Here is a 12,825-nt window from a genome sequence, read left to right as displayed (position 1 = left end):
AAACAAATGAAAATAAATGGCAAAATTAGCGGCAATAGGAAAATATTAAATAGAAAACTAAGAGATACAAATGTATTTAAAATAAGTCTTAAAAATCTAAGGCAACTATAACATAATGACATATATACATGGAAATGTATGCAATATGTTATAATTAATAGAACAGAAACAAAGTAAATTACATTTAAGTGCATAAAATTTAGATTTTAGTTGATCACCCTCACACAAGAAAAAAAATATAAAAAACAAACACCCACGATACAGGGGAACTTTGGAGCAGCTTAATAACTTCAGTTTTAAATAATGTATTTAGAAGAAAAAATTGCAAGCTCTAATAAATAGTAACTTAATAAAAAAAAACCAAAACACAACTTGCATCTGCAAAAATTAAGAAAAACAAATTTATTGTGTTTAAAAATTCAATTCCAAAGAACCTTAAATATTGCTTTAATTTAGAAAATATCATCGTAAACCAAAAAAAAAATGGTGTATCTAGAATATAAAAACCAAAACACTGCTTTTTTTATGATTTAAGTTAAACTATAAAATATAAAAAACAGAAAAAAAAAATACAAAAAAAATGAAATAAAACATAAGCTGTAATATTAAAATGAACTCACAAGTATATAAATTTACGAAGATGAAAATAACAAGAAAAGGTTACATAAAACATTAAAGAAACTTAAACGAAAATCGTGTACGAGTAATAAAAAATGAAATACTTGAAAAATTTTACTGAATTCAATAAAAATATTATGTTGATATGGAATTAAGTAATTCCAAATAAACAAAAAAGTTCGTAGTGTTTTTATTAAGTTAATTATCATATACTGTTAGTAGTAAAATATAGCCGTCTGGAGGATATTGGGGATTTCGTGGAGAAAGACTTAATTAAACTCTTGGAGAATGTCCACTTAAAAGGATGGCTGCAACTCGAACTATAAATCCTCTCACACGACGGCCGATGTTACGACCCCATACAACAATTCATTTATTGGAACCCAGTTTTCGATGAAGAGATCTGTCAAGTTATTCGAACCGTAATGTAGAATTTCTCCGGATATTGGCGACCATCTCTTCCCAGCCACTTTCCTGCTAAAGGATTCTGGTATTTCAGGTGAGCTGGACTGCTGCACTCAGTGGCGGATTTAAGGAAAAAGGCCCAGTGGGCAAAATTTTTTCAGGGTTCATTGAAGGGTATTTTGAAGTGTACAGCACAGAAAATTTGACAAACAATCTTAAAAATATTTTGTTCCCAGATTTTGATGCAGATTTATGAAGAATCGATCCATAAATCGTTTAAGGTATTCCGTTCAAGAATCGGATGAATATTTCCTAAGATATGGCCTTCGCAGTGGGTCATATGGGGCTCCAAATGCATTTTGCACATTTTGAAGGGGACAGCCCAGAAAATTTGACAAAAAATCTTAAAAATATTTTGTTCCCAGATTTTGATGCAGATTTATGGAGAATCGATCCACAAATCGTTTAAGGTATTCCGTTCAAGAATCGGATGAATATTTCCTAAGATATGGCCTTCGCAGTGGATCATATGGGGCTCCCCATGCATTTTGCACATTTTGAAGGGGACTAGAAAATTTGACAAAAAATCTTAAAAATATTTTGTTTCCGGATTTTGATGCAGATTTATGAAGAATCGATCCACAAATCGTTTAAGGTATTCCGTTCAAGAATCGGATGAATATTTCCTAAGATATGGCCTTCGCAGTGGGTCATATGGGGCTCCAGATGCAATTTGCACATTTTGGAAGGGACAGCCCAGAAAATTTGACAAGAAATCTTAAAAATATTTTGTTCTCAGATTTTGATGCAGATTTATGGAGAATCAATCCACAAATCGTTTAAGGTATTCCGTTCAAGAATCGGATGAATATTTCCTAAGATATGGCCTTCGCAGTGGATCATATGGGGCTCCCCATGCATTTTGCACATTTTGAAGGGGACAGCCCAGAAAATTTGACAAAAAATCTTAAAAATATTTTGTTTCCGGATTTTGATGCAGATTTATGAAGAATCGATCCACAAATCGTTTAAGGTATTCCGTTCAAGAATCGAATGAATATTTCCTAAGATATGGCCTTCGCAGTGGGTCATATGGGGCTCCCCATGCATTTTGCACATTTTGAAAGGGACAGCCCAGAAAATTTGACAAAAAATCTTTAAAATATTTTATTCTCAGATTTTGATGCAGATTTATGGAGAATCAATCCACAAATCGTTTAAGGTATTCCGTTCAAGAATCGGATGAATATTTCCTAAGATATGGCCTTCGCAGTGGGTCATATGGGGCTCCAAATGCATTTTGCACATTTTGAAGGGGACAGCCCAGAAAATTTGACAAAAAATCTTAAAAATATTTTGTTCCCAGATTTTGATGCAGATTTATGAAGAATCGATCCACAAATCGTTTAAGGTATTCCGTTCAAGAATCGGATAAATATTTCCTAAGATATGGCCTTCGCAGTGGGTCATATGGTGCTCCCCATGCATTTTGCACATTTTGAAGGGGACAGCCCAGAAAATTTGACAAAAAATCTTAAAAATATTTTGTTTCCGGATTTTGATGCAGATTTATGAAGAATCGATCCACAAATCGTTTAAGGCATTCCGTTCAAGAATCGGATGAATATTTCCTAAGATATGGCCTTCGCAGTGGATCATATGGGGCTCCCCATGCATTTTGCACATTTTGGAGGGGACAGCCCAGAAAATTTGACAAGAAATCTTTAAAATATTTTATTCTCAGATTTTGATGCAGATTTATGGAGAATCAATCCACAAATCGTTTAAGGTATTCCGTTCAAGAATCGGATGAATATTTCCTAAGATATGGCCTTCGCAGTGGATCATATGGGGCTCCCCATGCATTTTGCACATTTTGAAGGGGACAGCCCAGAAAATTTGACAAAAAATCTTAAAAATATTTTGTTTCCAGATTTTGATGCAGATTTATGAAGAATCGATCCACAAATCGTTTAAGGTATTTCATTCAAGAATCGGACGAATATTTCCTAAGATATGGCCTTCGCAGTGGATCATATGGGGCTCCCCATGCATTTTGTACATTTTGAAGAGGACAGCCCAGAAAATTTGACAAAAAAATCTTAAAATATTTTATTCCCAGATTTTGATGCAGATTTATGGAGAATCGATCCACAAATCGTTTAAGGTATTCCGTTCAAGAATCGGATGCATATTTCCTAAGATATGGCCTTCGCAGTGGGTCATATGAGGCTCCCCATGCATTTTGCACATTTTGAAGGGGACAGCCCAGAAAATTTGACAAAAAAGCTTTAAAATATTTTGGTCGTAGATTTTGATGCAGATTTGTGGAAAAGAAATCGAAAGTGTAATTTTCACTTTCACCGGGGGGGCCCAGTGGGCAAGCGCGCCTTTGCCCACCTGTTAAATCCGCCACTGGCTGCACTGTTCCCGAGGAGTGACATAGATGGTGGCAAGAATTTAAGTATTAAGGAGCCAATGTTGTTATATCGTTCTGCCTTGTCTTGCGTCTGCAACCGAACTGAGGAAATCCTGACTACAGAGCCACAAACCTGGTGAAACCACGTTCGTTTGAAAGACAATGTTTCTGATTATGCTTCTCCAGGACTCACGCCGTCCGAGCTTAGCTCACACACCATCTGGTGGAACTGACTTCCATTTGGCAGTATTAATAAAGCAAAACTCTACATAGTTCTAAGGATTAAAGTATGCTTGTTTTTCAGATCAAAACAATTTTGTTGGGGCATCATTTAAATCGGAGAGCTTTTAGTTGTACGCCACCTGTATTCACTATGTTATCGATAGTCTATTCAATAGTTTTATAAATATGTCTCAACGGAAAGACCCTCCAAAGCTTCAATGAACCTGTATAACCTTTAAATAATATTTTAAGATTTTTCAGTCCCTGACTGTGGATTGTATTTGAGAAAACTTAAACCCAGGAGAAACTCAGCAATTGCGGAAAACAAACTCAATATTACACATGAACTTTTAATCATTTACAAGTCCAAGTCCTGTCAGATCGGTTCGAAAACAATAAAAACCCAAAAAATTCTTGTCATTCCATTAATCGGGTCTAGAAGTTAGTTCATTTTCACATTTAAAGAGGCACATTTCTGGAGATTTTGAATTTGTGAAAAATGGCCTTCTCTGGACACGTAAGCGTATCAGGACAACTAATTCGTGATGAAATATATAGCGGGAAAACGCTCAACCGTCGATCCACATCTTTCTGCGGATCACCCACCGCAGTGTTTTCACCTAAACCATCACCCCAAAGCAATGCATCGCAGAAGGATTTGGTTAAGGAAGAAAAGTTCGGTTCCAAGTTTTTTGTTGCCGATTCGGGAAAGTCATCGCCCCTCTCTACGGACAGTTGGTCAGTCACGTACGAAGGATTTAAGTCGCCTGAGAGCCAAAGTGACTTGGTTCCCTCACTACACTTCAGTTCTCAGCCGAGCTCCCGGAATTATTTGCAACACGTGAATAGCTTGAAGGTAAGACCCAATAGCATTAGGCATTTGTATTAACTAAGATCTAAGATATATGTCCTATTCGGATTCTTCAGGGTCACCGTGAACATGATGCTGCCTATGAGAACTGGTACTCCGCTAAGCAGAGGCAGCGCCAAAAACAGATTCAGCGCTTGAAACGGGAGCGGGACTATGACCAGCAGCGGGTGAAAGAACGTAAGCAGCTGGCCCAGATGTGCTACGACCAGTGGCTAAAGGACAAAGCTCGTTTGGCAGAAAATCAACGCCTAGAGAAACACCTTCGAACGGCAGCTATGCAAGCCAGCATGGCACTATCCAAGAGTCCGATCGATTCTCCCTTCGAAGGAGGAACTTCGTCAAAGGTGGCGCCCACAAAGGTCAGTAAGCCAACACGGAACGTGTCCCAAGAAGAGATTCGAAAGGTGGTAGAGGGCTGGTGGATAAAGAAACAGCAGCAGCAAAAGGCCCAGCGTGAGGCAAAGAGGCAGGATATGATGTTTAAGGCGCTGGAGGAAGAGCGCCGCAAGCAAATGGCTGAGGTGGCATGGCAAAAGTGGATGTGCAATGTGAACGAGAAGCCGAAACCAGTGCCCCTCAATCAAGGAATGGACTCGCTTCGTGGCACTATCTCCCACTTGTATGTCAATCCCCAGCCTTGGCTGGGCCCCATCAACTCACCAAAGTAAAAGCCGAATAGTTCCAATACACTATTCTGATTTGTAGTCTCTGTACTAAATAAGCCATTTAAATTACATAAAAATTGTTTAGCCCATGTATTGTTCGAATGAGAAAATAATGAAAAAATTTGTTATCATTAAAATGATTATGTGCAATGAATAAAATAGAATTATATGTTTAAATGGGTTCGTCGTTATAAAAGAAATGAATTAAAACATAATATTCCGACTAAAGTCAATATCTGTTTAAAAATTTAAAATAAAAGAAAAAGTTCTTTATAATATTAACTATGTATATAGTTATTTAACTGTCACTTCATCACTTCATTAAACAAATTCATACATCTTTTCATCATTTCTATTCTCTCACATCCATTTCTAAAATTATTCAATAAACAAAATTATGTCAGTCCATAACAACTAATCCAAGAACCTTTCCCGCCATAAAATATGCTATCTTCTGTTCTTCCCGATTCCAACAATGGAAGAGATTCCCCATCATCGTCCAAGTCTCCATATCTGCCACCGAATCCAATGAGCCGGAATCAAAAGCGCCGGGAGAGAAGAAAGCAAAACCAGCAGAACGTACATCATTCGCTGTACACCCAGCACTTCTCCAACTATCGGTTGCCCATGGCTGTAGCTGTGGCCTCGCATTCCGATGAACAGATTCTACGGCTGGACAGCTTCCAATCCTTTACGGCTGCGCCCAGCGAACGTGCAGGAAGAAGTCCGCTCTTTGTAGTCTCGCCCAGCCCCTCGCCTTGGGACAGACTGAATCTGGTGCCCTGCCCATGCAGCGGATGTCGCTGTTCTCTGCATATATCTGCCCTGCTAGGTCACTATTTGAACGATCATATGCCGAGTTCTGGGATTCCCCTTGAAGAGGTCAGGATCAACAAACGTGTGTCCCTAAGCTGCCACTTTAGCAGCCTCGAGAGCGATATTAACACATTGCTGGGAGTATTTGTATATCGTCGGCATGGCCTGAACCCCCTCAAGTGCCAACGCAATACTCACCTACCAGCAAGGTACCGCCATTATTCGCAGCACGATGCCCTTATGGTCTTTGCCTGTCGCACCCAACACTCAATGTTGTGGCAAAAACAGAAGACAAAGAACGATGTCCTGGCCATCTGGGTCAGCACTCCTCTGCAAAAGGCGACCATCTCGTTACGCCTAACAGTCCAAGCGGCCAAATCTTCCCGCTACTACTCCAAGGAATTAAAGGCACGTCCCATACATCAAGATAGTCTGTCTTGCAAGGAATTTATAAAAACCGACAGTAATGTCATCCTCATCAGTTTTGATGATCTACGGGAGGTTATGGACTTGGATGTGTGGCAGCAGATGCTAATGGTGGAGCTGAAGGTGCTAGGCGAGGAAAAGTTTTAAAAACACCAATAAAGACAACAGCATTTTGAATATTTTTGGCTCTGTATTTTTGAATCTATAAGCTAAACATTGAAACATACATATGAATTTATAAATAATAAGAACAAAGTATCGGAGATTACGTTTAACTTAGCAGCTTCCTGCTAATCCAGGCTTCATAATTGCGCTTCCATTTCGTATTTACAATCAGCAAATTACAAATTTGGGCAACTGCACTGTTTTACTTTGATATACACCTTAGTTATATTTCATATAATTTAGAAAGTTACATTTTCAATAACGAGACTGGCAGAGTGATTTACAATTTTGAGCTTACATAAAATTTTGACATTAAATAGGCTAAATAAAGGTATTACAAATATATATATATATATACGTTTGCGTATATGGTAACTTCATATCATCAAGGCTTTGGAAAAGCCGCATGTGCGACCCGCAGCTATTCAAAAATTGTACTAGAAAACAAGAGAGGGTTCCGCTGTTGTGTTGATTGCTCTCCATATCTCATTTGGTTTTTGGCGATTTTTGGGAGCGGCGCATCACTTTTAACATCACACAATAACAATGGGAATTTTTTAAAAACTGGGATAGTGTGCACACGAGGCGACAACTAAACGAAACAAACTAAAAAAATTAAACTAAACACATCGAGTAAAACAATCGCCTAGTGTGAATGGCCGGAATCTGGTGTCGACTACCCTGCTTTCTGTGTGAGCTTCTGCTTTTGCAGAGCCTCGAATGCCTCGATTTCCTTCTTTTCTTTGGCTTGGTTGCGGCGCTCGTATTCCAGGCGGTGAGAGATAATGCGTTCAACAATACGCTCCGTTGTCATTTCGTTGCCAGAATCGATCAGCTCAAAGATCGCTCGGGTTTTTGGCAGGGCATATGGATCACTCTTTCCGTCCTCTAGCGAGATCGGGGTGCGTCCGTGGCACACCACATCAATTTTGAAATGTTCTAGGAGTTCCTCAGTCACGCAATAAGGCGCACCAATCACAACTTCGTTAACAAACTGTACATAAAATATAATGATAAGTTCGGTTTAGGTATATAATAAGAGCTATGTACGTACCTTGCACGCTAAAACACTGAGAACGCGTTCGTGAAGATTCATAATTGGGTAGTTACTGCCCTTGTAAGAGTTGACCACGGGATCTGTGTGTAACCCAACGATTAGATAGTCCCCCAGTTTCTTGGCTTTTTCCAAGAAATCCAAGTGTCCAACATGGAACAGATCAAAGGCGCCAGCAACATAAACCTAATAATAATAAAAATAATTCGACTTTTGAAATAAATCCAAGTATTAGGAAAAACTTACGATCTTATCGCCTGGATTCGGGGACTTTCCATCACTAAACTGTATGATCTTTTGGGTGGTGGGCAAGAATTGACTGCAACCCGTCCATGGACTTTTGGCAGCCGAATCTTGACCCATGTTGGATGAACCTGAACGGAATTTTATTTGATGTTTTAAAATGTTCACTGTTTTGTAATTTTTTTGTATTGTAAAAGCAACAGACAAATGCAGCGTGTATTAATTAAGTAGCGTAATTTACGTTTAGGATTGGATTTCGATTTTGATTTGGATATTTTGATATATTGATATTTTGATAGCGGTTTGGTCATTGGGCATTTGGCATTTTGAATTCATTTCGCGGCGCGCACACGCACAGGACATTTTCAGAATTATTCAGAGGGTTCATAAAGATTTGTATTATTTTTTTTGTTAGTGGCAAACAGTGCGTACATAGAAATAAAAAGAGAAAGAGTAAAGATGTAGAGCAAAATAAAGCAAAGAATTAGTCAGGGTCAACAATTGAAAATATGTTAAATGTTAACTACTATGCGCAATATAGGTGGGCATTGAATCAAATCACTAACAGACATGATATTATGTCCTTACTTAGAACTGATTTCAACGATTGTTTATGCGCAGCATGCAGAAATATAAAAAGAATTTGAAAGAAATATAATTCCGAATAGAGGTGATACGAAAATATATGTAGCTTAACGTTGTTAGTAATTGTTAAAAATGAGAGTATAATGGCATCTTTGCACAACACGGATATAGTGCTATGTGAGAGAATTAAAATTAAACAGAAAAACATAAAACCACACTCGACATTCAACAATGAAATACTACCTTCTTTCTCTATATCGTATTCCGCGGATCCCTGACGGAAGTGATTGCGGGTGAGAAGCAACATGCGACCCACAAGATCTGTTGTAGAGACTCCTGCCGTGCGGCGGACTTCCCTGAAAAACAGAGATAAAGGTTTGAAATTATCCCCAAAAACGAATAAAGTGTGTTAGGACTTACCTATAGCGGTTAGCTGACTTAACCAGATGGTATGTATCTACTCCCTCGGCAGTCATGGTAATATCATCTAAAATAAAGTAAAACAATCAATGTCTGTTGGGCTTTTAGCCATCCTTTGGATAACTTACCTCCATGAACACAGAAATCACAGTTGTGTTGGTCAAGGACCTCCAGGGTAGTAACATAGGGGGCGCCAAGGACCACTTCGTCAACCCATTTGATGCCCTTTACCATCTTGACGCGCTCCTCCTCAGTGAAGACCGGAGGTCCCTTGTGCTTGGCGATCTCCTCGTCGGTGTGTATGCCAACAATCACTTTATCGCCAAGAGCTTTGGCTTGTCGCAGGGAGTTGGCGTGTCCGAAGTGCACCATATCATAGCTGTAGAGGAAAGGGAAACCTGTTGTTAGATAAGGCGGAACCAGTTTCTTGGAAGCGGAAATGTTATTCTGACAAAAATTAATAATTATTTTGATACGAGTCTTCTAAAAGTTGGCAATAATGATGACAGAAGTTAGCCACAAGTGGCAACCAAAGTGGAAAGCCATCATGACACTCCAAACATTTGATGAAATTATGGTAAGTTGTCCCTTAAAACTGGGTTAAGTAACTAAACGACTTCAGTTAGCCCAACGTAATTAAGAAAGCTTGATGATGCCAATACTGGTTAGTAATACTGCAATAAACTTGCTGGTCACTTGGCACAATTTGCATAAGCAGATTTTAAAGAGAGTCACGCCAGTCTGAAAGGGTAGTACCCCAAGGGAGCTACACCTGAACTTACTAATTTCAAGAATTCCCTGCCTGTTACGTATACAAATATTATTCATAGACGCACGGCACGTGTGGTCTATATGTTTTTGTTTTGATAAGGGACCGACAACGTGAGAGGCCGTTTAAATTCCATTTAATACCCATTATGTATGTCTACTTTCACATGATGTAATGACTACCTTTTTGCACTCAAAATAATTAAAAGTAAACACTGTTACTGTAACTTGTATTATATTCTATATTATAGGCATCAGTATAATATCAGTGGATGTTTTGGGCGATTTGTCCAAAGACAAGCCTGTAGCATCTGGTAAAAACGTGGTCCATTTGTTAATGGAAGCAAAACCTTTGCTCCCGGAGATTTTTGAATCAGAAATAAATCTATGCCGATCGGGGGGAAACAAAAGTAAACAAGCATATGTACATATAGTATGTGGCCACAATCCCGCAGACACTGGGGCCGCTTAATCAATTGAATGAGCAACAAGCAACGACAGCAATGCCGACGTACTTTCCTGATTAAAAAATATCACGCGATTCTCAGTAGAATTTGTTCTCTGACTACGAACCCCAAGCCAGCAAGCAAATCAAGTGGATTTGGTTCATGGGGACCTACTACTAGTAGAACCTCTATAAAAAAGGTTCCAGCTCTCTTACAGTAATATTACGAGCTAGCCCCAGTTCATTGACATTCCCAGAAAGTGGCAAGCCACTGAGATCGTTAGGTACACATGGAAATCAAAAAATCAATCTTACTTGCTTGCGTCAAAGATGATGAGTCTTTGCTGATTTAAACACATTTTGGCCCATTTTGCACATGTGTGGCTTGACACTGGGTTACTCTCCCGATTACCCAGCAACATCGAAAAATATTATTTGTTTATATTTTGGTTTTACCAGGGGGCTGATTCGCTGATGTCGTATTTTCATTGTTGATAACTTAATGCCAAATATGCTACTGTCCGGTTACTTATCAGCTCCAAGCTGAATGGATCTACACACTCGGACAAGCTTAATCTACTTTAACCGTGTCAAATTCCTTTAATAACCCGGAAGTGGAAAGGAATTTGAGTTGGTTTAAGCTCTCTTATCTTTGAATATAATATGGGTATAATCTTTACTTTCAAAATTTCAATTTAATATTCAAAATAATACAATACACCATACAGAGAGCTCTAGGATTATAACCTTTTCATGCCCTTAGCCATATATTTTTCCGCCGGACATAGACCCTAGGGCTAAAAATATATAAAGTGCAACTATTTAAACACTGCTGTTTTATTCTGTGGGGATATTTAAATGTTTCCAGCTGTATTAACATACCGGCCAGAATGCTCTGACCCCTCAATGCTTAAGCAAAAATGTCAATTGGATATATATATATATGTAATATACATACATATCTATATGTATTTGCCGAACTGGCAGCTTAGAGAGCTACCCGACGTGGCCAGCATATTGGTCCAGAGGCGGGGGCATGACGAAACCCAAATCACGTGATGTTCAGGGACTACCGGCGTACTGGTACATCCAACAAGGCCACGTGAAATGAAAAGAATGCTCTGATCCACAAAAGGAAGGGAGAATTATAAAGCGGCATAGGCAGGGGGGACGTCATTCATCAAATATAGGGGTATATACAGAGAGAATCGTACGATGATTTTATTTTTGTATACTGGGTGTGTGCCTTTTCAAATTGGAAACGGATGTATGTATATAGACGCCAAAGAGATAGAAAAAGAAACAACTAAACAAAACTATGGACATTTTGTTGCAATTTATAAGCAACGAAACTTGTTGAGATAGGACAATTATCCATGGCGCCATAAAATGACTAATTTCTAATAAAACTGAACCGGTTTTATGATTTCAGTGCATACTGGCCTGTATAGAGGGGGCGAATACTAGAGATTGTTTATTTTTACAAATCAGTGAATAAGCAGGGGGTGTTTTTTATTATTTCTAAATTTGTGTCATTATTTTCGAACAAATTGGTGACAAGACAAGAAACTGAAATCTTTTGTTTCACTTGCAGTCAAGCGTTAAACCATTGCCATTTTCCCCAGCCGACCTTGAACCTGAAATCGACATTTTCTATACGCGTACGTATGTACTATAACTACATATACCATATGCATGTATGACGGTTTGGCACATATTCGTTAATCAATGCGGAAACCCTGAAATCTAGCCAGTCCACCAAAAAATGTTATTTATCGCGCTCCGATTAGGTTACGGAATCTATGGAACCTGTGGCCTCTGGAGCGGGTGATGTAACACAATGGAACCGTTACCTGTTCTACTGCCCTACCTTAACTGGTTTCTTAAAATAGTAAATCCCTCTTTCACGGAATCCCGCATACGACGCTGGTCCCAGTCCCGGTTAAGTGACTCACCATCCGTCGCACCAGACGCGTACTTCCTTCTTTTTTGGCTGACCGTTGCAAGAAGAGTTGTTGTCATTGCTGTTGCTGTTGTTGTTGCCGCAGCTGTCGCCGTTGGCCCGTTTGTCCTCCATAGCTAACTTATTGAATTTTCCAATTTAGAACGGCGTTCACTGTACGCACATCGATGTTTCAACGTAAGGAAAAGCGTTGTATTTCTGATTTTTTTTCAAGGCGAATACTCGACGACGTTAACACTTCGAGCACTGGGTGTAATTTGTTCTCAAAAACGACGACTCTCGCTATATTTATTTCCCGAGCTACTTAGTTTCCATGCTCAAAACCGAGAGTTCACATTGGGTGACTAGCCTTATCAGCGCGGGCGCACGAAAAACCTCTTGGGGCTGGGTCTCCGTTGTGGTGGAGGGCACCGTTGTTTTCCGTCTCGCTTTGGTCCCACTACTACCAGGCCAACCCACATAGCGAAAAATAGCTAGAAATTATAATAATTAGCGAATTATAGCTAATAGCCAAAATTTTAATTTAGAAATTGATTGTGTTTTTTGTTTACCAAGAACCTGTTTTCCATAATAACAGGTTTCATTTAGATACATATATTATTTTCCACTCAAAGGTAATAAAAAAATACTGATTTGGCTAAAAAACAGCTAAGTTGCCAGTTATTCGAAAGTCGTTTGGTAATTCTTTGGCCACACTTTATAAAACGAAATACATATTTATTTTAATAAATATTTCAAAA

The 12,825-nt window shown here is 38.9% G+C and overlaps 3 protein-coding genes across 6 annotated transcripts; 2 read left to right on the top strand and 1 right to left on the bottom strand.

Moving 5' to 3' along the window:
* Nucleotides 1–3,884: 3,884 nt before the first annotated feature.
* On the top strand, nucleotides 3,885–5,360 carry LOC108126719 (coiled-coil domain-containing protein 34-like). The gene is made up of 2 exons (XM_017243393.3): nucleotides 3,885–4,520; nucleotides 4,592–5,360. The coding sequence occupies exons 1-2, from the start codon at nucleotides 4,164–4,166 to the stop codon at nucleotides 5,201–5,203; spliced, it is 969 nt and encodes a 322-aa protein (XP_017098882.2). The 5' UTR covers nucleotides 3,885–4,163; the 3' UTR covers nucleotides 5,204–5,360.
* Nucleotides 5,361–5,502: 142 nt separating this feature from the next.
* On the top strand, nucleotides 5,503–6,621 carry LOC108126949 (uncharacterized). The gene has a single exon (XM_017243742.3). It carries the CDS (start codon nucleotides 5,645–5,647, stop codon nucleotides 6,587–6,589), a length of 945 nt encoding a protein of 314 aa, XP_017099231.2. The 5' UTR covers nucleotides 5,503–5,644; the 3' UTR covers nucleotides 6,590–6,621.
* Pect (phosphoethanolamine cytidylyltransferase) lies at nucleotides 6,613–12,489 on the bottom strand. Of its 4 annotated transcripts, none has more exons than XM_017243739.3 (7): nucleotides 12,078–12,489; nucleotides 9,038–9,288; nucleotides 8,910–8,976; nucleotides 8,733–8,845; nucleotides 7,908–8,071; nucleotides 7,662–7,847; nucleotides 6,613–7,601 (listed from the first exon to the last, which is right to left on the bottom strand). In XM_017243739.3, exons 1-7 carry the CDS (start codon nucleotides 12,197–12,199, stop codon nucleotides 7,284–7,286), a joined length of 1,221 nt encoding a protein of 406 aa, XP_017099228.1. In that variant the 5' UTR covers nucleotides 12,200–12,489; the 3' UTR covers nucleotides 6,613–7,283. The 4 variants fall into 4 exon arrangements, with proteins under 4 accessions (XP_017099228.1, XP_017099229.1, XP_017099230.1 ...); XM_017243740.3 differs by having other exon boundaries at nucleotides 7,908–8,035; nucleotides 12,078–12,487; XM_017243741.3 differs by having other exon boundaries at nucleotides 7,908–8,014; nucleotides 12,078–12,487.
* Between the last annotated feature and the right edge of the window lie 336 nt (nucleotides 12,490–12,825).

This window comes from Drosophila bipectinata, chromosome 2L (assembly GCF_030179905.1).
Source record: "Drosophila bipectinata strain 14024-0381.07 chromosome 2L, DbipHiC1v2, whole genome shotgun sequence".
NCBI lineage: Eukaryota > Metazoa > Arthropoda > Insecta > Diptera > Drosophilidae > Drosophila > Drosophila bipectinata.
Note: the sequence above shows the minus strand (reverse complement) of the source record. Positions and strands in the feature narration are given on the sequence as shown.

What these genes read in the sequence shown, in the direction of transcription:
- Pect (XM_017243739.3), bottom strand. Translation starts at nt 12,199, where the DNA reads ATGGAGGACAAACGGGCCAACGGCGACAGCTGCGGCAACAACAACAGC. An exon ending in ATACGATATAGAGAAAGAAG is followed by an intron (nt 8,072 to 8,732) that starts GTAGTATTTCAT and finishes ATTACAAAACAG; the next exon opens with TGAACATTTTAAAACATCAA. An exon ending in CGAATCCAGGCGATAAGATC is followed by an intron (nt 7,848 to 7,907) that starts GTAAGTTTTTCC and finishes TATTATTATTAG; the next exon opens with GTTTATGTTGCTGGCGCCTT.
- LOC108126949 (XM_017243742.3), top strand. Translation starts at nt 5,645, where the DNA reads ATGCTATCTTCTGTTCTTCCCGATTCCAACAATGGAAGAGATTCCCCA.
- LOC108126719 (XM_017243393.3), top strand. Translation starts at nt 4,164, where the DNA reads ATGGCCTTCTCTGGACACGTAAGCGTATCAGGACAACTAATTCGTGAT. An exon ending in AACACGTGAATAGCTTGAAG is followed by an intron (nt 4,521 to 4,591) that starts GTAAGACCCAAT and finishes CGGATTCTTCAG; the next exon opens with GGTCACCGTGAACATGATGC.